The sequence below is a fragment of the Trichoderma ghanense genome (genome assembly GCF_004382785.1).
Source record: "Trichoderma ghanense strain CCMA-1212 chromosome Unknown scaffold_2, whole genome shotgun sequence".
Lineage (NCBI taxonomy): Eukaryota > Fungi > Ascomycota > Sordariomycetes > Hypocreales > Hypocreaceae > Trichoderma > Trichoderma ghanense.
In genome coordinates, this window is record NW_027395665.1 from 768,453 (window position 1) to 794,331 (window position 25,879).

At 54.8% G+C, this 25,879-nt stretch overlaps 11 protein-coding genes across 11 annotated transcripts; 5 read left to right on the plus strand and 6 right to left on the minus strand.

Annotated features, from left to right (window-relative positions):
* Window positions 1-1,063: 1,063 nt before the first annotated feature.
* Window positions 1,064-2,478, minus strand: CCMA1212_002644 (uncharacterized protein; the record flags this gene model as incomplete). Its single annotated transcript, XM_073700022.1, has 5 exons — window positions 1,064-1,508; window positions 1,581-1,750; window positions 1,814-1,881; window positions 1,936-2,169; window positions 2,244-2,478. The coding sequence occupies 5 exons, from the start codon at window positions 2,476-2,478 to the stop codon at window positions 1,064-1,066; spliced, it is 1,152 nt and encodes a 383-aa protein (XP_073560941.1).
* A 1,903-nt stretch (window positions 2,479-4,381) lies between these two features.
* Window positions 4,382-6,870, minus strand: CCMA1212_002645 (uncharacterized protein; the record flags this gene model as incomplete). The annotated part of the gene is made up of 6 exons (XM_073700023.1): window positions 4,382-4,488; window positions 4,569-4,724; window positions 4,809-4,851; window positions 4,973-5,842; window positions 5,954-6,681; window positions 6,864-6,870. 6 exons carry the CDS (start codon window positions 6,868-6,870, stop codon window positions 4,382-4,384), a joined length of 1,911 nt encoding a protein of 636 aa, XP_073560942.1.
* A 948-nt stretch (window positions 6,871-7,818) lies between these two features.
* On the plus strand, window positions 7,819-8,867 carry CCMA1212_002646 (uncharacterized protein; the record flags this gene model as incomplete). Its single annotated transcript, XM_073700024.1, has 4 exons — window positions 7,819-7,930; window positions 7,975-8,199; window positions 8,264-8,315; window positions 8,593-8,867. The coding sequence occupies exons 1-4, from the start codon at window positions 7,829-7,831 to the stop codon at window positions 8,865-8,867; spliced, it is 654 nt and encodes a 217-aa protein (XP_073560943.1). The 5' UTR covers window positions 7,819-7,828.
* Window positions 8,868-9,519: 652 nt separating this feature from the next.
* Window positions 9,520-9,780, minus strand: CCMA1212_002647 (uncharacterized protein; the record flags this gene model as incomplete). Its single annotated transcript, XM_073700025.1, has 1 exon — window positions 9,520-9,780. One exon carries the CDS (start codon window positions 9,778-9,780, stop codon window positions 9,520-9,522), a length of 261 nt encoding a protein of 86 aa, XP_073560944.1.
* Window positions 9,781-12,658: 2,878 nt separating this feature from the next.
* On the plus strand, window positions 12,659-13,583 carry CCMA1212_002648 (uncharacterized protein; the record flags this gene model as incomplete). The annotated part of the gene is made up of 4 exons (XM_073700026.1): window positions 12,659-12,736; window positions 12,784-13,049; window positions 13,182-13,451; window positions 13,517-13,583. The coding sequence occupies 4 exons, from the start codon at window positions 12,659-12,661 to the stop codon at window positions 13,581-13,583; spliced, it is 681 nt and encodes a 226-aa protein (XP_073561557.1).
* Window positions 13,584-13,683: 100 nt separating this feature from the next.
* On the plus strand, window positions 13,684-15,414 carry CCMA1212_002649 (uncharacterized protein; the record flags this gene model as incomplete). The annotated part of the gene is made up of 1 exon (XM_073700027.1): window positions 13,684-15,414. One exon carries the CDS (start codon window positions 13,684-13,686, stop codon window positions 15,412-15,414), a length of 1,731 nt encoding a protein of 576 aa, XP_073561558.1.
* A 742-nt stretch (window positions 15,415-16,156) lies between these two features.
* On the minus strand, window positions 16,157-17,665 carry CCMA1212_002650 (uncharacterized protein; the record flags this gene model as incomplete). Its single annotated transcript, XM_073700028.1, has 1 exon — window positions 16,157-17,665. The coding sequence occupies one exon, from the start codon at window positions 17,663-17,665 to the stop codon at window positions 16,157-16,159; it is 1,509 nt and encodes a 502-aa protein (XP_073560877.1).
* Window positions 17,666-17,886: 221 nt separating this feature from the next.
* CCMA1212_002651 (uncharacterized protein) lies at window positions 17,887-19,333 on the plus strand (the record flags this gene model as incomplete). The annotated part of the gene is made up of 3 exons (XM_073700029.1): window positions 17,887-18,216; window positions 18,577-18,809; window positions 18,955-19,333. 3 exons carry the CDS (start codon window positions 17,887-17,889, stop codon window positions 19,331-19,333), a joined length of 942 nt encoding a protein of 313 aa, XP_073561123.1.
* Window positions 18,096-18,290, minus strand: CCMA1212_002652 (uncharacterized protein; the record flags this gene model as incomplete). Its single annotated transcript, XM_073700030.1, has 1 exon — window positions 18,096-18,290. One exon carries the CDS (start codon window positions 18,288-18,290, stop codon window positions 18,096-18,098), a length of 195 nt encoding a protein of 64 aa, XP_073560876.1.
* A 1,245-nt stretch (window positions 19,334-20,578) lies between the features above and the next one.
* CCMA1212_002653 (uncharacterized protein) lies at window positions 20,579-21,335 on the minus strand (the record flags this gene model as incomplete). Its single annotated transcript, XM_073700031.1, has 5 exons — window positions 20,579-20,679; window positions 20,806-20,933; window positions 20,992-21,048; window positions 21,117-21,140; window positions 21,295-21,335. 5 exons carry the CDS (start codon window positions 21,333-21,335, stop codon window positions 20,579-20,581), a joined length of 351 nt encoding a protein of 116 aa, XP_073560875.1.
* Window positions 21,336-22,796: 1,461 nt separating this feature from the next.
* CCMA1212_002654 (uncharacterized protein) lies at window positions 22,797-24,386 on the plus strand (the record flags this gene model as incomplete). The annotated part of the gene is made up of 1 exon (XM_073700032.1): window positions 22,797-24,386. The coding sequence occupies one exon, from the start codon at window positions 22,797-22,799 to the stop codon at window positions 24,384-24,386; it is 1,590 nt and encodes a 529-aa protein (XP_073560874.1).
* Window positions 24,387-25,879: the final 1,493 nt, after the last annotated feature.

Consider the following 25,879-nt stretch of genomic DNA (forward strand, 5'->3'; position numbering starts at 1 on the left):
GTCCCATCAGATAGCCAAGGCCATAGCCCATATTGTTCTGAATCAAGTGCAGAAAATCGACATGAGACATAATGGCCACCACACTCGTACCACCATTCACTCGCACATACGTACATACCTCAACCTCTCCACCTCTTCTGGTAACATCAGACAAGAACAGGGGTTCAAGCGAACACAAACAATCCTTGCAAAAAGCGGCTGAATCCAATAGTATCCCAGTCTCGTGACCCAATCATCAAACAAAAGTCTCTGTAAATTGTGTCTCGGCATCCCAACGGTCTGGTTCAGACTAAAAAAGCAAAGAAAAAAAAAATGGCACTTGAAAGGCTCCACTCTCGACGTCCACATCAAATGGCATGCTTCTCTCGCCCCCTTCAGCTCGAGGTCCGTCGCCAATCGAGGGCCGCAAATTGCTGCTGGGTAGATACATACATGCCATCCTGGTCAGGCTCGGAAGATCGTCTTCTTCATCATCTACAGCGCAGGGAGTTGCATCTGGCATCATGCAGGATGGAGCAAAAGATGGTCCTGGTCGATTCGTTATGGCGTGTTTGCTGTTTGTCTTCGTGCCTGTCACTCCTCTCCTCTGCAAACAATCACCAGCCCCCTTGGTTGTAGCCACCACAAATGGTCGCAAAACAAGAAACAACAAGGCGAATTGGATACTAAGTATGAACAAGTTGTCATTTTGGACCAATCTACTAGTTCTCTTCTATGCCGTTCTACCTTTCGTGCCGGCGTGAGCGCATGTGTGGCGGAGACCGATCCCCATCCGTCTATCTATATAATTTTGATCAAGCAAAGCAAGGAAAACAAACCCCAGTCTGTCATTTTTTTTTTACTTGTGTCGCTTTTCTTTTTTTCTTTTTTTCAGGTTGCCAAAGAACGCCGGCTTCAATGCAGTTGCGTCTGGCGAACTGAGAAATCTATGCGTCAAAGGGGGAGGGAGCCTCTCCCCGTCCATTAATGGCTCTCGCGTCAACCCCCGGTTCCCACCATCAAAGTGTAACTCTGGGAAACAAACTCAAGGCGCTTCGACCAGTCATTTTCATGGCTTCCCACCCTAGTTGGGCTGGGATCGCAGAGGAAAGTAGCCGGAAGGCATGGGCTCCAGGTGCCACACACGGGTCCCAGCCTGACCAAAGGCCTTGTTCCACTCGTCCTCCAGATCGAGAGGGATGCTCCATCCCATCTCGTCATCGCGGAGCCGCATGCGAACAAGGTGCCTGCGTTCGCTGGGCTCAGAGCCATTGACAAAGCCTTCGCGTCGGTGGAGGATTGCCAGGTTGTTGATGAAATGAATGTCGCCTGGCTGGGTGGTGAACTCAAACCTGGTCGCCTCGGCAATGTCCTGGATTGCGTCCAAGGCCTCCACTTGAGCGGCAGTGAGCGTCGGCAAGTGGGAGGGTCGGGCATGGCTGGCGCTCCCCATGAGGGCGGCTCTGCCAAAGTTGGTGATCAGATAGCCATCGTGGTGAAAGAAGACAGGGCGGCATTGGAACTTGGGCCTAAAGTGAGACACCGTTAGCTTAGCTCTTGTCTTGGCCAATGGCATCATCAAAGTCTCAAGTCAAACTCACAGAGCAAAAGGCCAGTCAGAACGAGCCAGCGTGCGGATCAGGTCCGGGCGGGTGGCGGCGAGCACATTGTAGACGGTATAGGTTGAGGCGATGATGCATTTGCCTCCAGTCTTGGCCGTGTTTCTCGTGAGCCAGCTGATGATGTCGCCAGCCTCCTCGTTGTGGAAAGTCTAGTCGTTCACACTTGCGTCAGTCGTCTGCAGAGAATGGGACACATGGTGCGGCTAACTTACAATCGGAGAAGTCGAATGACGGTGGTGCTCAGCCCTTTGCTTAGAAGAGTCGTCGGCGATAATGTGAACTAGCAAGTTGTCAGTCTACCGCATGATTTGGGCTCAGCCACTCCCTCTCTTACCCAGCATGTTGCCCTTCTTGTCCTGACGGCCGAAGCGATTGGCAATGTGTGCTTGGACTCCAAGATAGATAGTCGTCATGTCCTCCACAGAGTACTTCTTAGAGTCAAGTCCTCGAAGCACAGCGAATCCCTTGCCTTGGTATACATCGTTGCGCATACGGTTCAGCACATTAGGGCCAACAGTGGGAAGCGGGAAGTTGTCAGGGGTCGCGAGATCTCCGTCTAATTCCAGGGCTGCCGCTCAGTTAGTACGCAGTGTCCAGAGGAGTGATGGAGAAGCAGTGGTGGCAATAGCAGTCAGCTCTCACCCTTGAAGTGCTTAAGAGCGGCGTCAATCTCGCAAATCTCGTCTGCGTCCAGGTGGTGGATGTAGTCCGATTGGCGGGCGAATTGCTGCCCGGTCCAAGCCAAGGGCGAGGACAAGACAGCAGGGAAGCCATTGGGCAGACTCGACATCTCCGCAGGAGCATAAGGCAGCTTGAGCTCATGGTGAGGAGCAACAGGCGTCGAGTTGACGACAGGGCCGGCCGCGGGATACGCCATTGCGAACGAACGAAGACGGGTAGGTTGCTGCCTGTTAGTGATGGAGTTGGAGAGGCGGATGGGGGCAAAGAATGGAAAGACTCTAACGGTCAGAAGAGAGCGTGGACGGTATGGAGAAGAGACAAGTCTGGGACAAAGGGTAGAAAGACGAAGAATTGCTGAGGAAGAGTATATATGGGTAGAGGCTTGGGAAACTTTTTGTCAAGACAGTTGGTGTGTGTGTTCACTGATACGGCGGGGAACAGAAGACGAGGCAAGAACGACGGCTACTGCCCTCTTATAACTTGGAAACACAAGGGCGTCATGATCCATGATAGACCGCTGCTCTTGTCTCGACTCCCACCGTACGGCATGTCTCATCCCGCGGATGCCTCAACAAAGCAATCAGGAAGGACGGGCTGCTGAAACCGGCTACCAGTGATGCACGAAGCCTTGTAGCAAGACGCCAAAAGCAACGACAATCGCCTCCACGGCACCTGAGCAATCGCCGGACCAGGTACCTGGTTTCTCGGGACTGGATTCCCGCTTCCGTGCCGTGCCCGGCGTCGTACAAACGCGGGCGTCCGGCTATCACCACCGCTCCTCTTTGTCCAGCATCGCGGCCGGTGGCTGTCCAGGCACTGCCTGGTAAGTTGGAGCCTCTAGCAATCGTTTGTCCTTGCATTGGTCCCTCCTAGCCTTGGCTAGAGCAATGGTCAAGCCAAGTCTGCTGTGAGACAGGTTGTAGGGGGGGGGGGGGGGGGCNGACCGCGAGACAACCGGCTTGTGTAGCGTGCTCCAGAGGTCTGACTACGAGATAATCTCTCGTCTGCTTCGTCCGCTTCGTGGTCTCTATTGCTTTTTTTTCTTTCTTTTTCTCTCAACTTCTTTTTTATTGCAAGGGAGTGCTCATCTTCTCCCCCCCCCTCATTTTTGGCCCTGGCTTCTTTTTTTTTTCTTTTTTCTTGCCAGGTTCCTCAGCTAAGGTCCAGGTCATCGTCAGTTGAGGGAAACAGACTCAAAACCCACAGCCAAGGCAAACCAAAACAAGCCTCTCTCCCTTCTGCCGCTGCTTGCAACTAGCGGTCTATCGCTGCTATGCGTCAATGTCCCGAGTCGATGCTGCTATCCTGTCGTGGGAGTTTCTCCCACCAGCGTGGACGGGAGCCTGCGTTGTGTGAGGCATGTCGCCGCTCGGCACCCATGACCAGTGGCTCTTCCTTGCGTATTTGCTAGTAATGGCTCGCAATCTGCAAACAGAGGTGCCCGAGTTATATAGGAAGCTCGCAGTGGCCTTCGATCATCATCGGTTGCAGACGATGCAAACCCCAAGCATCAGTCGAGCCTTGTGATTGCCTCGCATGGGCCGTTTGCTCCCAGTCACACCAACTTGCACCAGTCCCGCAATAGTCCATCGGCGATACCGGTGCGAAAAGAGACAAGAGGCTCGATGCATCCTAGCGTGTTTCTCTTGCCCGTCGTTGAATGTGAGCATCTTCATCTGCATTTCGTTCAACTGCGTTCCGCCCAGTGAACAAGGATCAAGCCGACACCCCATGACCGTCGCGGCCTGCGAAACAGCTGTGCAGTTCCCTCTAGCGTACGGGGTACTCCGCCTAGCAGTACTACCCTATCCCTGGGAGAATCCAGTGTACATATGCCCCTGGCCGGTAGAAGCCACTACTTGTACTAATCCGTATGACAGTGGAATAAGATATCATGGTTGGCATGCTGCCAGAGCCAATCCTACCATTGGGGTACCTGCAGCCTGCAGCCTGCCCCTTCATACAAGCCAAACTGATTATCGCACAGGCAGTACCAAAATCTCACCGCTTCGATGAATATCATTGCCATCCTCATCGTCCTTCTCACCCAGGCTGATTGGTGGAAAGGAAAACGAGTTGGAGGATCCAACTGCAAAGTTTTACCAGACAGTAGTCCTAGGGTGCCATTTCTCGTCAAACAGTTGGCTTACGAAGAAGAAGTCATTCTCGTACTCCCCCCTAGCGCGGATTTGCTCCCAATCTCGCTCTGGCAATCACAGTCATGGATTAGCGCGAGTCCGGGAATCTGGTTCGCCGACGACATGGTGGTAATATTCGGATACTTACTGTGCCGTTTGATGTATGCCCTGGTCGCCCGGACAAACTGGATCTTATCCTCATCAAGATGCGCTAATGTTCGCAGATCTTGATCCTCGCACTCATCCGAGAAGGGAGCCACGCCCTTGTTGCAGTAGTGAAAATGGGCCAGGATGATATTTGCTCCTGTATCACCACGCCCGTCGGAAAGGCGCAATTTGTCAGATTGTGCGTGCAAACGACACCAAACAGAGGGGGATAAAGACTCACCCAGATGATATTCTTGAACCTTGGCTTCTCGAGCGAACCGACGCTGCAGGGTAGGTCCAGTTAGCAAGCGGTAAGAGGCAAACTGCTTGGAGACCATCGCCTCTGGCATGGCTGCTTGTTGCCGATGTCTGTTCCCTTCGACTCCTCTAATGGGGCAAACTCACATTCATGCCGTGCTTGCGAGCATACCCTGCATCGTGCTTCGTGATGAGGGCGACGTTGTGGAGCAGAATGAATGCTACCAAGTACGTCACCAGCCAGCTTGACGGCTTATTCTTGAGCATCACTTTCTGAAGGTTGTCCAAAAGCTCATGCCGAAGTTTAGTCTGAACGTGCTGGATCAATATCATATCCATTTGCGCGCCCAAGACGGGGGGCAGCGGGATCTTCCCGGGATTGGGACTGGTCTCGTCCAGGATATCGGTGGCCATGCCCAGCTTCTCCTTTCCGGCGATGAACGCCGACGTGGTTGACAGCCGGACGGCTATCCACAGCCGAAGCGTCCAGTTGAGGAGATCAAACGATTCGGGCGGAGTTGCCGGGTCCTTCCACATGTGCCAAGCTTGGAGATACGTCTTGTACAAGAGGTTGTCGCTGTCGCCAAGCATGTTTCGGAATATGTCCGTCATGGAGTCTCGTATGTACCGTGTGTATGCCGATTTGCCCGCTTCCAGGTCGATCAGTGCATATGGCGGAATGGAGACCGACTTCTTGGTCCCCTGATAATCCCACGTCCGCTCCAGCTTATCGCCGTCCCGTGGAACAAATCTGCGCACCTGCAGTGGCATATACCTGTTCGAAAAGCCTACAGATATGTAAATGACCTTCACCTCGCGCGAAGCCCAGAGCTGAATGGGATCAGAGGAGTTCTTGTTCCATCGTTGTGTCCATTCGTAGCCTGGGACTTGGCCCGGCTTGTAGAGGGTCATATCGGTGATCTTGTACCGGAGACAAGGCAGTCGCGCGGCCTTTGTGTTCTCTACCTTCTTACATGTCAAGCAGCTGCCACCCAGAATATCCAAGTTGAACTCGCACTGCAAGGGTTCCATGGTGTTAGCTAGTACCTATCCTTCAACACTCTGCTATACGGCAATGGGGAACATCGCCCCACCTCGCAAAGTCCAGGAGGGAAAATCATCACTCACGCGTATGCGTTGCATTCTGCAGCGTATGCAAGAGCCCATCTTTCTTGTTTGGGCTGTTTGTTCTCGGAGACTTTGGTCTCGAAATGGACCCCGCTTGCCGTTTCGCTGAGCGGGCGGCTGGTTGTTTTCGGGAACCGGCTCTTGCCTTTGAATCGCTGGATTCCCCCCCTCTTCGTGTGGCACCTGTTGGACTGGATTCTGCACCGCAGGAGCATCATAGCAATTATACGGCTCCGACGGTGTGATATCAATGGTCACCAAAGGAGGGTGGACCAGTGGCACAAGGGGGGTTGGACCATACTGCAGCGGGATACCAGGAGCATCTATCGGATTCCCATCAATAGATGGCATTGGCAGGGCTGTTGTGGCTGTTGTGAAGTCATACAACTCCGAAGAAGCGAGCTGGTCGGAATACCCATGGCCTATCTGGTCGAGCAGATAAGGGTCGTTGCCCGTATTCTCCATGGGCGGCGGCTCTTGCAGTAAAGATGGCTCCAGAGCTGGCTGTATCAGAGGCTGCAGCGAGGGTTGGCCGAGGACAGGATAGTCGTCAAGGGGCAAGGGATTCAAGTTGATTTGATCATCCTGAAGTGGCGTAGCTTCAGCGCCAGGCACAACGTTCTGCATAGACTGCACCGTTTGAGCTGGTACGGGTGGCGCCACTTCCATCGTAAACGGCTGAGGTGGTTCATACACCACTGCTGTCGGAACAGGAAGAGGCTGGTATCCTGCAGTGCAAGCCATTAGCACTTACAAGGAGCCACAGAGCAGCGGACAGAAATCTTGCATACCGGTGGGATGCTGCCATCCGAAGTTACAGCAAGCGGAAATAGACTCTGCCACACAAGCCAAGGGGGAAGTCAAAGGTGGAACTTCAGAGATAGCAGGTGCCCATCGCGGGATAATTGACGTTGCATCATGGACCTGCTGGTGGTCATGTTGACTCGCTACAGGCAGTTTCTCCTGATATGCAGTGTCAGATGACGATGACTCGTCTGTAGAAGGCATCTGGTAAAATCCTTCTAGTCGCCTGCGCTTCTGAGAGTACGGATGCGAGCCAGAAGGGCAAACAGGAGGGTAATCAAGTGGGTAACCCGGTGCGTTGCCCGGTGTGTATCCAGGTGTATATCCAGGCCCGTATGCCGATGGATGGCCTGATGTGTAGCCTGACGTGTATGCAGACGGATGTTCGGAGTAGTAACCGAAAGAAAAGCCGGGAACCGCCGTCACCTGTCCTACAAAGACCTGTGAAGCCTCGGGGGGGAATTGTGAAAATTCCGTGTTTACGGCAGGAGCCAGAGGCAGCGGAGGCACCGATAGCACATCAAAGGTGCCCAGCGCCCTCACTCTCTTTCGACGTGGAGCCTGTATGAAGGTTAGCTTGACTGTGCCGTTGGATGGTGATGGAGGAAAGAAGGTGGTACGTCAGGTAAGCTGAATTGATGTCGTACGGGGAAGGGGTTCGGTGAAAGGGAGCCAGCAAGAGAAGAGAGCGAGCAGAAAGGTCGAAGGCAAATGTGACAGAAACTCAAACATCAGACGGCGGGAAGCAACGACAGATATATCTATGCAGGCTACCGTCGTAGAGTGAGGAAGGCTGCTTACCATGATGCCAGGAGATAGAAAGGGGGTTGTTGGACAGATGCGGCGTAGTAACAGAAATAGAGTCCAAGGTACTGGCACGTGGAGAGTCAAGTATCAACTAAGCTCCAGAGACAAGGCAGTATCAACGAGGTACACCAAAGCTGTGCACCAAAACACCGGGAAAGTTGAACAACGCCAGGGGAGGGGGTGGAATTCCTCTGGTGCCACCAGGACCATTCCCGGGGGCAGAGTTGGTTGGCTTTCGCTATGTCAAACAATAGGTGGAGCGAAATGCTGGGCGGCCGAGGAGGAGCGGGAACACGGGAGAAGCGCAAATCCCCAAGACGAGGGTTCGTCACCGGCGTGCTCTCGTATGGAACAAGTGGCCGGAGAGTAAGAGAGGTAGAGACAGAGGTGGCATGTAAGTAGGGAGCCAGCTAGCGTTGGGCCGTCGGCGAAGCAAGCCCAGTCCAAGGTGCGGCGCCGACCTGCGAAGCGCACCCGCTGTGGCTACACTCGTCCACGAGGAGCGACGGTCTCGTGCTGCCGCCACGCTGGTGACCGATGATGGATGTGCTCCGGGGACACTGGTGTTGCTGTTGCTGTGCTGCCGTCGCTGTTGGTGCCGGCTGTATCCTCGAGACCCAGGGATCTCCTCCGTGGTAAAGCAGGGATGATGGGTAGCGGGGGCTAGAATCTGGGGGCGTGTTGCCGAGATGTGCATAGGCGCTGGCTTATGGCCTAAGTGGCTGGATCCCAAGGCTAAAGGACGATAGCTGTGAATCTTCCAAGGAGGAGGAGAAGCGAACTCGGTGAGAAAGCGAGAGTCATGGATCCCGGTGCTAAAGTGTATGTATTTAACGGCAACTGAGGGGTTGCGGACACAAACGGGGGGGCTCAATTAGTCGGGATGCAAGCCCAATTAATTCCTCAAGGTCTCATTGAACCAAAGGTTGCCTGGGCTTCCCCGATCGGGCCGGCATCCCATACAGCTGCTGCGAAAGAGCGGGCACGTACTGTCGAGATAGATATGGCTCCGATGTGTCATTCTGCAGTTGCTGCCCTGGCGATGTGTACGAAGAAGAGCTCCAATATGATGCACAGCACAGGAGCCACCAACCTCTACCTGGCCAACGAGAATAGAGAGATCCAGGCATGTCCGAGTTTGGCGTGGAAAAAAAAAAAAGACACGCAGCCCAACAGTGGCATCGTCTCCAAGTCGGGAAGAGAGCGAGCCGTAGCGCCCAACGGAGCTGACTGTCAGTGTGTGCAATACAGGCAAGTGTTGCGGCAGAGCAAGATTGGCGGCCAACTGCGAGCAGACCAATGAAAGTTGTCTCATCATCAAGGCCAGTATGGTACCACAAAGACCATTGTCGACTGCAGCTTATAGGCCGTGGGTCACATGCGCTACGACCTGCATATTGAAAAGACGCAGCAGGGCCAAATCGAGACACAGGCCGTCTGGCTCAGAGTGGCCACGTTCAGGTCGTTTTGTTCCGCAGCCTTGTTGGGAGGCAGGCTTGCCTCAATCAGGGATCGAAGAACTCGCTGGATAGCCCAATCGTCCTGTGCCATATAGTGAGTGCTTCCCATCTAAGGTGCCATCTGTGGTAGAGACGAAATCAGACGAGGCACAATATCAAACGGTCTGGCGGGTGGCGGGTGCTTGACCATTGGAGTGACGCCAGGCTCGAAACGCACTCGAAGCTACCTGATCAAAGAGCTAAGCTCTTGGTGTTACCACACCAGGAAGCTCGTCATGACAGAACTGCTTGGAAGTGGGGACCGGTGAGCGTAGCACGTCTTCGACTGCACCCACACGGCTTGGACCATCCAGCCACGGCACAGATGGCACGCTCGTAACCACAGGGGATCTGATCTGTCCGGGACGTAGCCGCAGCTCAGCAAGCAGGGGTGTGTGGACGAGCTTGAAAATCTCTCGAACAGCCCCGGCGAGCAGCAGCCGAGGCATGCCGTACCTATGGTTGGTCGAGCAGCTTGGTCGAAGTCCAGTTCGAGGACCAGCGCCGGCGCGATCCTCGAATCTCCGCACGTCGCATCGGAAGAGAGGGCCAAGGCGAGGGTGAGCGGTCCTTTGTGTTTTCGCGTGGCTGTCTCGTCGCACGAGACATTGTTGCGTTTCCCCACGCTTCGCGGGCATCTGTGGCGCCTTGGCTGCACATTTGCACCGCACCGCACGCGGCCAGTGGCTGGATGATGGCGCACGATTCAGGGTTCATGGTTCACGTCATGGCCCATCAGGGCTGTAATGCTCCGCAGATAGAGCCTCTCGCGACTGGCCGGCGTGGACGAAGAAGCATGCTGTGCCATGTGAAAGTCCGCGAACCTGGTAAGATCATGGATGTTGAATTAAGTTGGCGAACTAGTCTAGGACAAGGCGGTAGAGATTCGGAATGGCGGTGGCTCCCTTCCCGCTCCTTCCCCAGGAGCTAGCCGGGCCATCTGGCTCTAGCACTGGGAGCTGAAGTTCTTGTGCCTGGCTCCATATTTCTCCGCGCTTGGCTTGGGCTGAGGGGTCGGACTTTCCTGCTCTTTGTGCCTGCCCAACGCAACGCATCTGCCTCTTGTCTGGAAGGATGGAAGAAGGGAAGGCACCACGAATTGCCCCGTACCTGCCACCGCCAGCCTGAACCCTCCACCATTTCGCGCCGATCAGCATCTCCATGATCAAAATTTCTTCAATTGGAATGTGACAAAACGGAAACCTCGAACAGCCTCTCGGCAGCTTCTGACGAGCAGGTGCTGCGGAAGTGCTCGCTCTTTCCACCGTTCTGCGTCTCTCCTTCCCCCCCGCTGCTGCAACTGTTCGGGCAAGTGGAGGTGCTCAGGCCAATGCGAGCAATGCAAGGCAACGTCATTCCGACTCTCTCACCTACCAGTAGGTACACCTACCCTAACCTCTGCTTCTCCATGCCTGAAGTTTCCACGAGTACAAGGTATGCTGTGGCTTCTGCCATGTCTCAGAGAGCTGCACATCACGAAAACGACATTTCCAGGGCTACTCGAACACCTGTTGCTCGTCTGTTTCGCGTTATCGCCGCCGTTGCCTGGCTTGGTCGGTTGCTTCTGATACCGCTTGCGAAGACTGGGTCTGGCTTCATCCTCCAGCTACCGAGCGACTCGCGACAGGCTACACGGCATCAGCCGGCCGTTATTGCCCCGTGGTGACAACAAGCGGTACGGGGTGTGGCGGGCGATGGGCTTTATCCCCCCCTTGGGTGCATATGCAGAAGGACTGGACATTCTCGTGGTCCGCTCTGAGAGTGGGTGGAAGCTTGGATAGTCCTGGCATGGAGACGATGGGGCCACGGTTTGGAGTGGTCGTGGGTGTTGCGCCAGAGAGACTATTACAGCTCACATCTCTTACGGCCCAGGACGAAGCAACAGGGTTACATGTTGCTATTTTGCGGTCCACCAGGCTACGTGTATGTGGTGCCGGCCGCATCAGACGGTCTCTTCGTGCAGGTACACCATGCTCTTCTCAGAGCGGGTATGCCTTCCATTTGGAATGGCGGTTGGCAACCCTCGCCGACCGGTGAGCATTTAGTCTGGACGCCACAATGCGACTAGCATAATGTGAGTTTGCCCAAACCCTGTCGGCGGCTAGGGAAATATCTAGCTCGACGCAGTGGTGCTGCCGGCCTGCTGTTCGGGCTGCAGAGAAAGGGAGGCATGGATATTGATGCCGTTCCCTTTGGCCGGGCTACGAGGTACCACAGACTGATCTGGACAGGTCACGGTGAGGAGTCTGGTACTTTCAATTCGGCCTAGAGACTTGCCTCTGCCCTGACATCACTCTGAGACGTACGTTGGCAACCAGGAGCTGTCCCCACCGGTATCTGTGGTGCGGGTGTGCGTGTGGGAGCGTCTTCGCTAACACCACGACTGGTGGTTCGCAATGGACTGTGTTTGTGGTTCATGACATTATGCATCTGACATGTGGAAAGGCATGACTGAATGTAGGTTTCGATGGAGGTTGTTCAATGCTTTATACTCCAGCAAGTTGTCCAACAATTTGGAAGTTAGAGGCCATCAGCCCCCCTGACACTCACATCACGTTGCTTGCAGGAGACGTGTAAGTGGGTAGGGGACACATCACATCACATGCAATGTGCTTTGTCATACAAGGTCTAAATGGCATCGTGCTACCCAATAACATCCCAACAGATGAGTTTTCGAGCTTCATTGCCACCGACAGGCTACTTTTCGTCCTACATGGGATCCCATATTTATGCAACATGGTCTGCTTTGGGCTCTGCTATCGCGATGACTTTCCATGGAGTTGCTTTGGCCAACTAGGCAACATACTGAATCCCGTCCAGATAGATCTTCTCTCGAAGTTCTGAACTTGGTTGCCATCGCTCGCTGCGGCTGAAGATGGCCGCATATTCACCGCAAAGGCTGTCCGAGTCATTCTCAACGCCACCAAATACCCCTGAATCGGCAGGTCGAAGCTGTCAAGACCCGCTCCGGCCCCCATGGACGACAAGCACAGTCTTTTAGTAGCCGGACATATCTCTGCTTGCAAGGGTTGACAGTTGAGAACAGAGAAAAAGAGAGACAAATGCAAGGCATTTGGGGGCCAAAGTTTCTTTGCTCCACCCAATCATACCCTTGGACTCAGCTTAAGCAAACATCCATCGACCTTGATCTGCATGGGAAGCGCCAGTGGCGGCGGCCGTGTATGACACGGAAATTCGACGTATCAGAGCATCAACAAATGGGAAAGATTTGGGACACGGGTGCATTGGCAGGAGGAGAGAGAGCCTGGTGGATGGATGAGCAGCCACAAATGCCTTGCCATGTCGATTCTCTTTGCTGTTTGGGCCAGGGCTGCCTGCCCTCTCTGTTGTAGGTATAGTTGCCGTGATGGAAGAAACGAGAGACGCACCGCCAGGTGACTGTTCAGCGTATTGAGTCAGAGCCACTCGCCTCCGTCTGATTCCATTTCTCTTTGACTTGCCTTGTAAGCATAAGTTTCGCTACTGTCCTAGCCTTTGGATGTTCCGTATAAGTAGGTGGTTGGGCCAGACTGACAGACCGTCACCATCCGCACCACAGCAGCCGGAGTCATGGGCTCATCTCTCCATCAGCACAATGTGGAAATTGGACCCAGACAGCTCCCAGCCTCACCGATATGCTGTGTTCCCGAAGATGGCCGTTGCCGAAGCGCATGTCCTTGTCCGACGCAGCAATTGCAGGACTGATATGTAGCTGCAAAGAGATGCTTCGACGAGGGTGAGGAAGCGGAGCTGTGGGCAGCAAACAGGAAGCCTTTAGCCCCAGCTGGCCAGGGATCCGTCGGCCTTGGAACAAGCGGCGTCTTCAACACCATCCTGTGCCGGCCTTTTCTGCTTCTGCAAACCCGGCGACTCAAGCAACGACCCCCAAATCTGGTGGAATATCGACTCGCCTGCATGTATGTGACGGGTTCTTCTTCGCCTGAACTGCAAATCCATCAAAGCAGGCACACTGACACTGGATGGAGGTACGCGGGTACCGCAAGGCCGCATCATGTGATCAGGCAGATGCCCAAATCCAGCCGGATGCAGCAGCACCACGAAAACCCCCCCAGTTGATGCTCATGCACGGCAGCTGGCCCAGCTCGAACCTTGCAAAGCCGCTGTGACACAGAATCGACAATCCCTCGCTCCTTCACGCACAATCGGAAGGCTGGCCAAGTCTCTGCCAGCTGCAGCAGCGGAGGGGGCTTGAAGGAACCGAAGCCCATTGCTAGCCTTGCCACGGACGGGCCGAGTCTGACTGGGCAACAGGAGCAAACAGCAGCGGCCTGGGGTGACGAGGTCAGCAGCTTTGGTGGACGAATGCCTCCCGCGAGAGTCAGTCAGTCACAGGAGCGTACCGACACGAAACCGGGGAGCAGCCAGTGGTAGGTGTCCCTCCCGGGTCCCAGCCCCCCGTAGCCCGCCGCTCTCTCTGCTTCACCCTTCCCAGTTCTCACCTCAGGCTCAAGGCCCAGGCTCCACGACCTGTTTCGAATCGCTCAGGCCGTGCCCATTGACTGATAAAGGCACTGCCATCTGCCTCTAGTAGGGTCCTGGAGCTGGCGTGCACCTACCTGTTTAGCTGAGGCAGACATCTGACTATACCACAACTGCAACATGGAGCTCAGCCAACAGTCGATTCACGATGTCATCCACCCAACAGCAGCCTTTACGGACGAGAGCGTCTGGGAGAAGTCGGCAACCGCTGCCGCCGCCGAGGCTGCCAGAGAGACGCCGTGGGAAGAGTCTCCACTGAATCCCAAGAACCGCATCGACAGCCTCGAGCCTCCAGCGCGGCCCCTGTGGCGGATTGACGGCTGTACTGCATTTGGGACTCAGTTCTATGCGGTGCCGCTCTTCATGGACTCGATCCCCCCATTCCGTGTGGATGTCTTCATTCCCGAGCCCGCGACGCTCTCTCACGAGCTCCGCAGCGTTCTCGACATGGACGTTGCCTTTTACACCCGGGACGCGTCCCGCATCTCACAGCTTGGCGTTACCCAGCATGTGCTCCGGCTGCTCCAGTACTGGACCTCGACGCTGGACGACCCGCAGCAGATATACCGGAACATGCCCTTTGGCTCCAGGATCGTCTTCAACAACCTGCCCAAGGATGTCAGCCAGGTCCGGGTATCCATGGCTCCAACGTACTACCTCGAGCGTCAGATGCTGTCCGTGTCCTCATTTCAGAGCTTCTGGGGGTCGCACGTGAACCTCCCACCGACTGTCGATATCCATGACGTCGTGTATCTGTCACAGTTGCACGACAGCGTCTGCCTCATTGAGTATGAAGGCAAGACGTGGATCTTCAAGGCCCTGACCAGCTACACCAAGTATCTCTACCACGAGTTGCGCCAGCTCCTCTCCATCAAGGCTCACCCCAACATTGTGGCACGGCCGGTCCATCTCATCACCAAGAAGTGCACGTTTGGCAGCAAGACGGCCGTTATCGGTTTCACGCTCGAGTTGCACGTCCATGGCAGCTTGCGCGACCTGATCCCTTTTCTGCAGATGCACGACCAAGTGTCGCTGGCCGACAAGGCTAAATGGTCTGTCCAACTTGCCTCCGCCTTGGTGCACCTACGCGAGACATGCCACGTCTTCTATCCGGACCTCCGGCTTGACAACATTGTCCTGTCGGGGTCGGGGGATGTTGTCATGGTCGACTTTGAGCAGCGTGGTGTTTGGTGCGAGTTTGCGGCCCCCGAGGTCAACGCCATCGAGTACGTACGACTGTTGGCAATTGACGACGAGATTCCTCCGCACGTTGCGGAGAAGTATGCCGGCATCTTGACGAGCATGCTTCCGGGGTGGGAGGAAATGGGCCAGGGAGAGGACTATGTCTGGCCGTCGGAGGGGTACAACGTCCCATGGGCCTGCCTGACCTCCCGAGAACAGGAGGCCTGCGAGGTGTACATGCTTGGCCGCGTGCTGTGGTGCATCTTCGAGTCCGAAAGCGCCCCCCAGCGAGCCGCCGTGTGGCTCTCGTACCGCTGGGAGCCCTTGGTCGAGTTTCCCGGGTACACTCGCACGCCGCCGGTCATGCGCGACCTCATTGACCGGTGCACGCGCGGTCGACAGGCTGGGCTCAGCAGGCTCATCGTGCGCCGCAGAGACAAGCTGGTGCTGCGAGAGTTTGAGAACACGGGGGAGTCGACGGCGCAGGAGGTCCAAAACGTCGCCCGCGACTGGTGGGCAAAGGAGATTGCAGACTCGGAGGCGTGGCTCAAGGAGCGCGCCGAGGGCTTGAAGAGGGGGGACTGGAACGAAAACTATTACGACCGCCCCAGCCTGCGCGAGGTTCACGACGAGCTGGAGAGGTTTCGCAAGGAGAACAATCTGTGCTAGGCTACGCGGGGAGAAGGAGCAAAACATGTGACCATCCCTCTCTCTCTTTCTCTCCCTCCCTCTAGGCGCTCAGCCCTACAGGTGATCCGAGGGGTGGTCTGGGCTTGCCGGGGGGGGGTTGGTTGACTCAGGAGTCGCCCTTGTCGTGAGTATATGATGGCATGTAGCGGAAAGGGTACTATATAAGCGAGTAAACGGTTTCTTTGGAGTTTGTGAGTATCTCAATGACATTTTGTTGCTTTCTTTCTTGGCAAATTCATCTTTCAAGCGCTGTGAAAGGTTGTCTCAAAGTCGAATGATGATTGTAGTAATTACTTTGTACCTGCAATAGTAAAAATCATCTAAAATCTGCCTACCACTCCAGGCACGCTTGTTGTTACATTGGCCCCGAACATGTTGGGGAGGGCAAGAAATGGAAGACGAAGAATAAGAGGGAGAAAGAGATGATGATAGGACCAATATCGCAACCGGTGCGATGTATGTCGATGTAAGGTCACATCAAAGAAAAAGATACAAGAAGGGAAAAAAAAAAAAAAAAAAAAAAAAANAGGGAGAAAGAGATGATGATAGGACCAATATCGCAACCGGTGCGATGTATGTCGAGGAGGAAAGACAAAATGGAAAATGAGGAAAGAAGGGAGAAAAGAAGAAGAAGAAGGAAAAAGAATCGAAAGAAGGAGAAAGAAGAAGAGTGGATAAAAAAGAAAAGGAAGAAGAGACGAAAAAAGGAGTACGTCCTCCCCTACTTCATCCTCTTCGACTCCCTAGAAGCACCACCCTCCTCTTCACCATCGCCCTGCCTCTTGAGTCCACCGCTGATCCTCCTCCTAGTCCCCCTCAACCTCCCCAGAAGCGCCTTGAACTTTTCAAAGTACCCCACCGGGGCGCCGCGCATACCAATATCCTCCAAGATGGCCTCCAGGGTGTGTAGGTGCTGGCTCGCCGCCTCGGGGATAAGACCCAGTTCCGCGACGACAAAATCCGCGTCTCTATCTGCGTCCCCTATAAGGCGCAGATACAGGTTGCGCTCCGTGCGGCTCATTGGCGCCCCGGCAGGACGAGAGCTAGAAGAAGGAGAAAGGGGAGATTCGGAAGGGGCAGGGAGAGGCAAAACGTCGTGGTTGCGGGCGACGACGGCAGAAAGAATATGCACAAGCGTGCGAGCTGCGGTATCCTCCTCGCTGGGCTGAAGAGGCCGATTGCGGGCGAAGATGCAGTTCCTGATGAGCTTAATGCAGCCGAGTATGTGCTTTGCCGCCCAGGAGACGTCGGGGGGTGTCTCTGCCGAGCGTCTCCCCGCAGAGGCGGGATCGGCGGCATATGCATCGAACCTGCGCAGCACGCGGTCGATTCTCTGGGAGAGCTTCCTGAAGGCATCGCTAACGGCATCTTGCGGACGGGATACTGCCGACTGGAAGTAGGTGAAGAAGTGGGGGTTGTCGAGCAGCATGCGTAGCACGGTGCAGTCTAGGTCGTTGCGCTTCACCACTTTCTTCTTCCCGAGCAGCCGTCGTCCACAGAGGTCCGGCCGGAACTCCTCTGGACTCACCCCATAGACGGCGGCCAGGAGCTCGCGTGATTCTTGCACGCGGTGGGCAGCGAGTTCGTCCTCGCCTCCGTAGATGGACTCTGGGTCAATGACCTGGCAGTGCAGGCCGGAGGACAGGACGTCAAGATGATGCTCCGCAATGGCCGTGAAAGGATCGCCCAGCTCTTCGGCGGAGCCAGCTCGCGTCATGGTCAGCGGCGTTTTGGCGTCGTAGTCGTAGACCATCTGCTTCGTGAGCCGATCTAGGAGCCAGAATAGGTGCGAGCATGGTTCTAGAGCGTTGCCGTCGCTCTCGTCGCGTCCACATGAGCAGGTGATACGAGATGCCCCCTCGCCAGTGGCACGAATGCGGACAGACCGGGTGACGAGCTCAGTCATCTGAAAGGCATATGTGTCGTCGATGAGCCGGCACTGCTGCAGCGCAATAGCCGGTGGCTCGCCGAAGACGTCGCGTACAGCATCCTGTTCTTTCTCAGGGAGATGGTGGATGTTGTAGGCCAGTTTGGCAGGGGACTGTACAACCATGGAAAGCTCGTCTTCGTCTTCGGACTCGTCCGTGCAGGACTCAGGGTCGGAGCTTGAATCTCGCAAAGTTGGCTCAAGGCAGTCGTAGGACTGTAGGCCAGTATGGAAGGCCGATTGGCTGGTGGGAGACATCTCTTCGAGGGCCAGTTTGCTGAAGGGAGTGACCGGCACTGACATTGGGCTGACCGTGAAATGAGAGAGGTATATCTGTTGTATGTCTTGAATATGCAACCTTGTTAGCTATGAGGCAATGGATTGGGACGTGGAACTTGAAGCCACTTTATACAAGAAGATGAGAGTATCATGTCAGAAGGGAGTCTTGCCATCTCAACCAACAGCAAAAAAAGCCAAAGCCAACGGTCGAAGGGGGATAACAGAGCCTCACCCTCTCCTATGAGATGTGTTCAGGCAGTATAACAGGTTCGACGGGTACATCGGACGATGCGAGCAGTAGCCGCAAGAGCCACAGTACTTGTGTCATCCCATTGGTCACTGGCAAAAGAGACTGGGAGATTGGAAGGCTGCTTGCGGCCGAGCCCATATGCAGCCTCATCGAAAGCCACCAATCCGATGCGCCGCCAGACCAGAGAAGAAAGCAAAAGACACCTCACCAAGTGGCTGTGAAGACATGGAAGGCATCGAAGCCTACATCCCAGGGCAATGGAACGGCGTCTAACTGGTCCTCGCCAAACTCCGGGAACAGGGCCCCGGCCCTCCAGCCGGCGATGGTGGGTCCGGGCCGGAGGGACGGGGTGTTGATGTGGTGAGAGTCGGCGTTGATAGGACGAAGGTGTCGTGGCATGCTTCAGCCTCGCATATTAAGCACTGGGATGAAGAAGAACGGGCTTCGCCTTTCATTGGGCCGTGTATATGATGCCAGCTGTTGGAGCAACGAGCCACTGTTGGACTGCTCCACGCCATGCTTCCATGCATGATATGATCTCCCCCGTCTTCTTCACGGCAAGCGAGACTAAGGACCTATGAAGAACACGGATCAGCATGGGTCGCAGCCAGTGCCTGCCAGCATGATGCCATCTAACCGGCATTAGCTGGGCATCGTCAGGCTGTTTGAACATACATTATGCCAGAAAATCCATGGTCAGCCTCGTCCTCACGCCGTTTGCGGATCGAGACGCAGCATAACGGCCGTTCCTGGAGCCACGGCCACGCCGCAACGGCTGGACATTGGCGCCGGCAGATCGAAAAGCCCTGCTGCTGGTGCTGCTGGTGCTGCTGCTACTACATCACGATACCTTACCGCTGAGGGAGGCCTGAAGAGCATGGCCGTCGGGCTGCTTTGCATGGGAAAGGTTTCCAGTCGGTTTGTCTCTGGCGCGGTTTCTGGCGCGGATACTGCAGCGTCCAGAAACAGGTTGATGTTGTTGGTTCGAGGTTGGATGATCATGTAACGGACCAAACGTCGATGCTTGGGGATAAGCGCGATCCACTCCGGCCGACCGCAAAAGGCGACCGTCTGGAACCCGCTGCGCCACCAAAAGTGCTGTGAAGTTCCAGCAGTTGAGTTTCGGTCCCAGAGCCCTCGTTACAGCGCTCTTGAGCGCTAACCGTCGCCTGCCTCAGAGCCGCCTCAGGTCTCGCCGGCCGAAACCACAGCACTCCACTTCCGCTCTTTGGCGGCGCTCAACTTGCACCGCCCGCCAAATGCCCACCAAAGGCCGACCGTTTCTGCGGCCCGGTCTCCAACTCATCTTCGTCGCCCTCTCAGCCAAGCTGTGGAAGACAAACTCCTCCAGCCCGGGACGCTTCCAGAACACCGCCCTCGAGAGGGAGACCTTCTCTGCGGCCTGCCTGGCAGGACGGACTGTAGGTCCGGCAGAATCTTGACAACTCTGTAGAGTCAAAAAAATCTTTCGCGGCGTGACACTTTTGGCTGGCAAACTGGCAAGGCGTTTTTTTTTTTTTTTTTTTCGCCGCCGCCGGGGAAGCTCTACAGAGTACAAAGTATCATTTGATGTAGAGGGTGCTGAGAATCAGCAATCGCTTAGAGAAAGAGATGGAGGCAGAATCTGGTGATGTCGTTGGCAGATGTCTTGTAGGGTTTGCGGTGGCGTGTCAGTTGGTCGCTTGGCAAGCTTTCGAGTTGCAATATTCATGGTGTATGACCAGTAATACCATGATACAAAGTTTCCATGGCTGCCTCCCGGACGGACGAAAGAAAACGCATCAGTAGCATGGTTGCCAATAGATTTCTCACTTGGCCTACAGATACTCCAGATACTTCAGCTCAAGACGGGCAGCCATCTCAGGCCGGGCACCCTTGGGACATTTGTGTAGACGTACTAGTAGGTGCCATCATGATATTTAACACAAGCACCTAAGATGTTCATGTCGTCACATGGGAACCTAGGACCTGTGGTACCTTAAGTCTTCCAACTTCTCCCTACGGACAGAGGCACCGACACACTCGGATGGAAAAGAGAGAGGGGAAGTGAGTTGGCCAAAAAGGGGGGACGCGTTTGCGCTTTTCTTGCTAAGGCCACGAGGGGCACGAGAAGACTGCTAGTAAACATGACCACAAGGTAGGCCTCCGTCCAAATTCCGAATCAAGCAATTCGTTCCTGGCTTGCCATATCGTCACTTGCCGAAACGATAGCCTTTGCATTTGAGTTCCCAGCTCCCCAATCCGTGCCCGTAGTTTCCCTTTACATAAATGTAAACTTCGCATTTCGTGATTTGTTCTTTCCCGGTGAGCGATTGACTGATCCGATGACTTGGTGCTGACATTAAGGTAACAAGAAAAAAAGGCTGTAAGAGATGCCAGCCAAGGCGAGGAAACGAAGAAGAGAACAAGAGATAATAGTTGAGAATAATAATACACTCCGTGGGCACGACGTCGAATGCTCTGTCTTAGGCTGCCGACGATAGAGCTGCGCGTGGTCCTTCTGCAAATCGGACGGCTCGGGGGTGACTGTGCCCACTGCGGGGAGTGGCCTTGGCTGGCGACCTGTCTTTTCGTAGGATTGTCTTCATCTCGGACGAGGCGGAAGAGGACGATGATGAAGAGGAAGACCGGCCCGCAGACGAAGAAGGCGTCTTCTTCTGCAGGGCGCCTACGGACCGGTCGGATTGTCAATCGATGCCGTGCTGCTCCTTGAGCTGCGCTAAAGAGATTTTGCGGAGGTCGATGTGCTCTTTAGATTTTGTCATCTTGTCGGGCTGATGGTATAGAACTGCCAGTGGGTCAGCAGGGGCCTGATCCATCGACGCAAAGAAGACGGAAGAGGGATCATTTCCCAACGAAGGACAGATTAGAGGAGCAGAACGATGGAGAAGGGTAGTGACACGCTGTTACGTACCAACAAGATAACGGTTCTGAAAGTTGAAACCGTTCAACTTGTCACAGGCTTGCTTCGCATCCATGACATCTTCGTAGACGACAAAAGCTGTGCCCTTGGTGTTGTTGGCAATGCCCTGGCGGACCTGGCTGCAGAGGGGTTAGCACGATCGTATTCGACAGCATCCGCACGAGGGCCTGGACGTACCGGATAGGTCCAAACTTTCCAAAGAGGTCGAAGAGTTCCTCAGGAGTAACGGTGTAGCTACGACAGGTCAGCGTCAACTGTGGCTTTTCGGTGCGAATCGGCTGTTGCTATCGACGGAGGCGTACCTCAGGTTCTTGACGAACAGAGCGCTAAAGTAACGGGTCAGCAGGATGCTCTCAAGAACTCTTTTCACCGGGCATCCCAAGCGAGACGTGCCGCCCATGCGGTCGGATAATTGCGACCGCACGGCGTCGCAGCCTCGCCCAGACCGCGCGGGCGCCGGAAAAGCAGATGGAGACTCACCGATTGACTTCGGGGGCAAGTTTCCCGCCGCGACTACTCATCTCTTAGATGATTGAGGCTGTGGTGGTGATGCTTCGGACTCGAGGAGGGTCGGAATCGGAGGTGGAATGCGAAAGATGGATAGGAAGAAGTTCCGGGGTGGAGGCACAAGACGCAGAGAGAATGGGCGATTGCGGTGGGTCTGATAGGCCGGCACACGTGACCCGCGTGATTCGCCTGAATCCTGTTGATAAGTCGGGCCTAGAGCGACGTGCTCGATGTACGTAGTCAAGTGCCGGTGGCCGTGACGCTTCTCCGCTTTAACTCGCGCTGCAATTGGTGCTTCCGTCAAGACACGTTCCCTTTGCGGTTGGGAGCTTTGCCTCGGTGAGGATAATCGGCGGTGCGAGCTGTGTGCTAATGCAAGCTGTAGCGTACAGTATTCGTTTGACAGCCTGGGATCGCAATAGGTGAGAATCAGGTATGAAGAAGAAGAGGTTCTCTTGAGGGGAAGGGAGTGAAGAAGCGAGCTCTATATTGCAAAGCGAGAGCTCCTTCCCTCTTGCAGGTGCATTACGTAGGGCACACGGCTGCTCACGTGAGCTCCAGCACAGCACAGCAGAGCACGAATGAAGCCTCAGGAAACAACACAACACGCAAGTGAATCCGTCAGAACAGAGCAACCGACACGGTCGATCAAGAAAAGCACGCGCAACCACGCAGAATTGCATCACGCGCCGTCCTGCTGCAGTGATTCACGGTGGGGGAAACGTTGATGAGTCAGGCGACAGCCATTCAGGGGCCCGGTTTGGCCATGCACCCCACGAACGTCTCGGCTTTTCACCGCCGACCTGCGGAACAAGTCGACGTAGCAGCTCACTAACGAGGCAGCTGTTTATCCGGCTCTTATCTTGGGCTCGATCTGCTGCATCCAGCCAGTCTCTCAATCTGATACGCTGACATTGTTCTCGTCGTGCGGAGGATCATCAGGTGTCAATGTCACTGTCCGGGTGGACGACTTGCCATCTCCTTGGGCAGTCAGGCTTGAGGCTTAGGTACGGAATACCTTCAGTGGGTTGAAAGCCACGAAAAAGATTAGGAAAGTCGAACAAGGCAAAAAGTTGACCAAAGGGAAGAACAAGCTACAAAAACAATAATGAATCGAATGATGCAGCCATCTTTCGACCTCAAATCAAGCAATTCGGGTTGATTTTTTTTTTTTTTTTTTTTTTTTTTTTTAGCTGACCTTAGAGTGTTGCTGTAGATCCAATCCGTGAAGTTGTTAACGGGTTTCCAAGCAACACACTAAACGGCCGTTTGCTCAACAGCCCACATACCCTGAAATAGTCCGTGAACGCATGGATTCTTTTCTTTCTCTCCTCAATACCTCAAACAACACACCATACATCGCCAGCATGATATAGTGACTACAGATACACGCTTTCACCTCTGTTGAGCGTTTAGCTACACCTCGCGTCATCCGAGACGTGCAATCTCGACGGCACGCCGTGAATTTCACCACCATGTCAACCTCCTTCGGCCAAAGCATCCTATCGGTATTCGATGTCTGGGAAGATTCGCTGTCGCTTCTTTCGGAAATTCTGGGATCTGGGAATGCGCCGACAGATGAATTGAAGTCCCTCTTCGATCAGAGCCTTGTCGGTGGCGCGGAAGACTGGCATTATCTGATCGAATGTGCACAGTCCATTCGATGCGCTCAGGATCGCCGTCCCGAGAGTCTCGACGGCGGCGATATACTCAGCTTCGTCTGGGAAATCTTTGAGGGAGGCGATGATGCATCATCAGTTCCTGGGCCATGGGGAGAAACAGATCGCTTGATCGCACTCGCCAAGGACTTGGAGAAAGACGTTGATATCTTTCCACTTGCTCCACGACCAAATCAAGAAAGCACAGAAAACACATCCTCACGAGTCCGACAACGTGTCAAGAAACAGTGCCGGGGAGCAACGTCCCATTACTGGTCCGACAAACCTTTTGGCCAGGCTGACCAGGCCTGCAACAGAAGAGACGAGCAGCACAGCGTTCCCAACTCCTACATTGCCGGAACCGACCATTGCCGATACGATCAAGCACTGTTGCATCATCAGGCCGCCCACCTGGGGTCCGGGGCTGCCTTTGGTGCTGCCACATCGAGTTCGGGCAGGCAATCCTTGGATAACTTGTTGTCGCTTGACTGTTCTCACTTGAATCGAAGGCCATGGAACTCCCCGTGCAAACCAGAGGCAGAAGATGAAAAGCCGCTTAGCAAACGCTCAGCAACGTCGCCTTACTTTCTGCAGAACCCGTCACCAGCCAAGCAATCTCCTCAGAAGAAGCGACCGCCGGCAGGAACAATTTCCTGCATTCCGTTTCCCAGTCTCGAGTCGCCATCATTTGGCATCATTCAAGAGGAACTGGCTCACGACCCATTTTGGCTACTCATTGCCGTCACATTTCTCATCAAGACGAACGGACAGTTGGCTCTGCCTGTGTTTTGTCGGGTGAGGGAGCGTTTCCCCACGCCATCTCATCTGTTGGACCCCTCCGTCAGGGAAGAACTCCTGGGCATGATACGGCACTTGGGACTATCAAATGTACGGCTTGCCTATATCCTAAGGTACGCGACGGCCTTCTTGCAACAGCCGCCAACACCCGGTGTGTGCTACCGAGTGAAGAACTACGACAAACGAGCCCTGAGTCCTCCGCCATACCGATATGTCAACAGCGGCGACGCGCAGGAAGACATGGAGCTGTCGCGTTCCCCATCAGATCGCGGCGATGAAGACCTTGAGGCGTGGGAGATCGGTCATATGACTCAGGGCAAGTATGCCATCGACAGCTGGCGCATATTCTGTCGCGACGAGCTGCTAGGGCGGGCCGAGGATTGGAACGGGAAGGGCCGTGAGCCTGAATTTCAGCCCGAGTGGATGAGGGTGAAACCGGCGGACAAGGAGCTACGAGCCTGCCTGCGCTGGATGTGGATGCGCGAAGGCTGGGAATGGGACCCGGCGACGGGCGAGCGCACGGTCTTGAGGGAGGAGATGCGAAGGGCCGTCAACGAAGGGAGGGTTGAGTATGACGATACCGGGGCGCTGAGGATTGTCGCCGCGTGAGGGGAACGCGAGGAATCTGCCACCATCTGGGAGGGGCGATTGCACATTTCGGTGACGAGTATTGAAATGAGAAATTCATCACTTGGATGGCTGTGGGAGGTATGTATGTGCTTTACACTCCTTGATGTTGACCATGCTTTTGGTGCAAAGAATTGCAGATATGGAATACCGCAGGCGATCTGGACTTCTCATCTCGATCGAAGGAAGCATTGCAGGGCCATGGCAGCATCAACACCCGATCCCCCGTATCCTCTCTGGAGAATTGGACAAGCAAACACTGGCAAGGACTGTAATGAATGGTGTTTGAACATGCGCATGTCTTGGGACCGCATCCAGCACATGCTCGGGCATGTGCGCAATATTGGACAAGCACTTTAGCAGCAGTTGCTCCGTACCAAGGGTTTCACACCTGCTCTGTTGAGGGCACCGATCGAAAGTTCCGTGATGGCATCATCATGCAGGACGACGCAGGCTCTGGAATAGTCTGGGAAATAGTGGACTGAGACGGTCCATTCGGGGGCCACCTATCGCAACCTATCGCTGGGCGGGCGATTTGTTTAGGCAGGTGAGCACTTGGGCGTGCATTTCGTACGTGTAGCCCGGATGACTTGATCCTACGCTGGTGATGGTCACGAAGCCGAGGGATAAAATGAGTATTGATGAAAGGGAACAGGAGAGAAGAATGAGTGTCTTCGCTAGAGAACGGCAGGGGAAAGGAAAGGCTGAGCAAAGGGCTCTTTTGGCCCTGCTGAGTGAATAGACTGCTCAATATACGGGGGCATTCATTTACACGCATGTAGCCAGGGCAGTCAATGTTCTTCTTGTCTCTGAGGTTGTAAGCACCTCCTCCCCCTGCTGACACCCGCCATCTTAGGCATGTATCTAATACCTCAGCGCATCTACTACCTAGGTACCGACCCATTTCTGCAGCACAGCATTCTGACGCGAATCAGTACGAGTACAGCGAAGCACAAGGAGACAAGGACAGGCGACCCTTGGAAGAACCGCTGCAAGCACTTTCAACTGCCAAGAAAGGCTCTGCCGCCGCGATGGCCTTTAACCTTGAATTAGTCTATTTTTGGTGCATCCTTTCTCCCCGCTTGTCGTGGGAGCTTGTGACAGGAGCTTCGAGTATGGATTCGATTTGATCCGCCTCCCGTCAGTTTGAACCTCCCAAGTCACCCTTTGACGCTGTACGTCGCACTCCATAAGGTAGGTAGGTACCTACCTACTGTAGGAGGTATGTATCAGATGTATGGGATGCAAACGCAGACAGGAACTTGAAGCTGCCAGGCCAAGGTAAGGTATGGACGTACACAGCAGGTACCTGACGCCATCTGCCGGGGCCGTGCGTGTACGCTGTGTGTACTTTATTCACGCCCATTGCCCCAGAACTTGGCCGGCGTCAGAGGGGTGCTGCATGTGTCTGCCGCCGTGTCTCGCTACTTGCCTCCCTGGGCAGAGCTACCCGCCCCTTTGCGCGGCTAAGCACC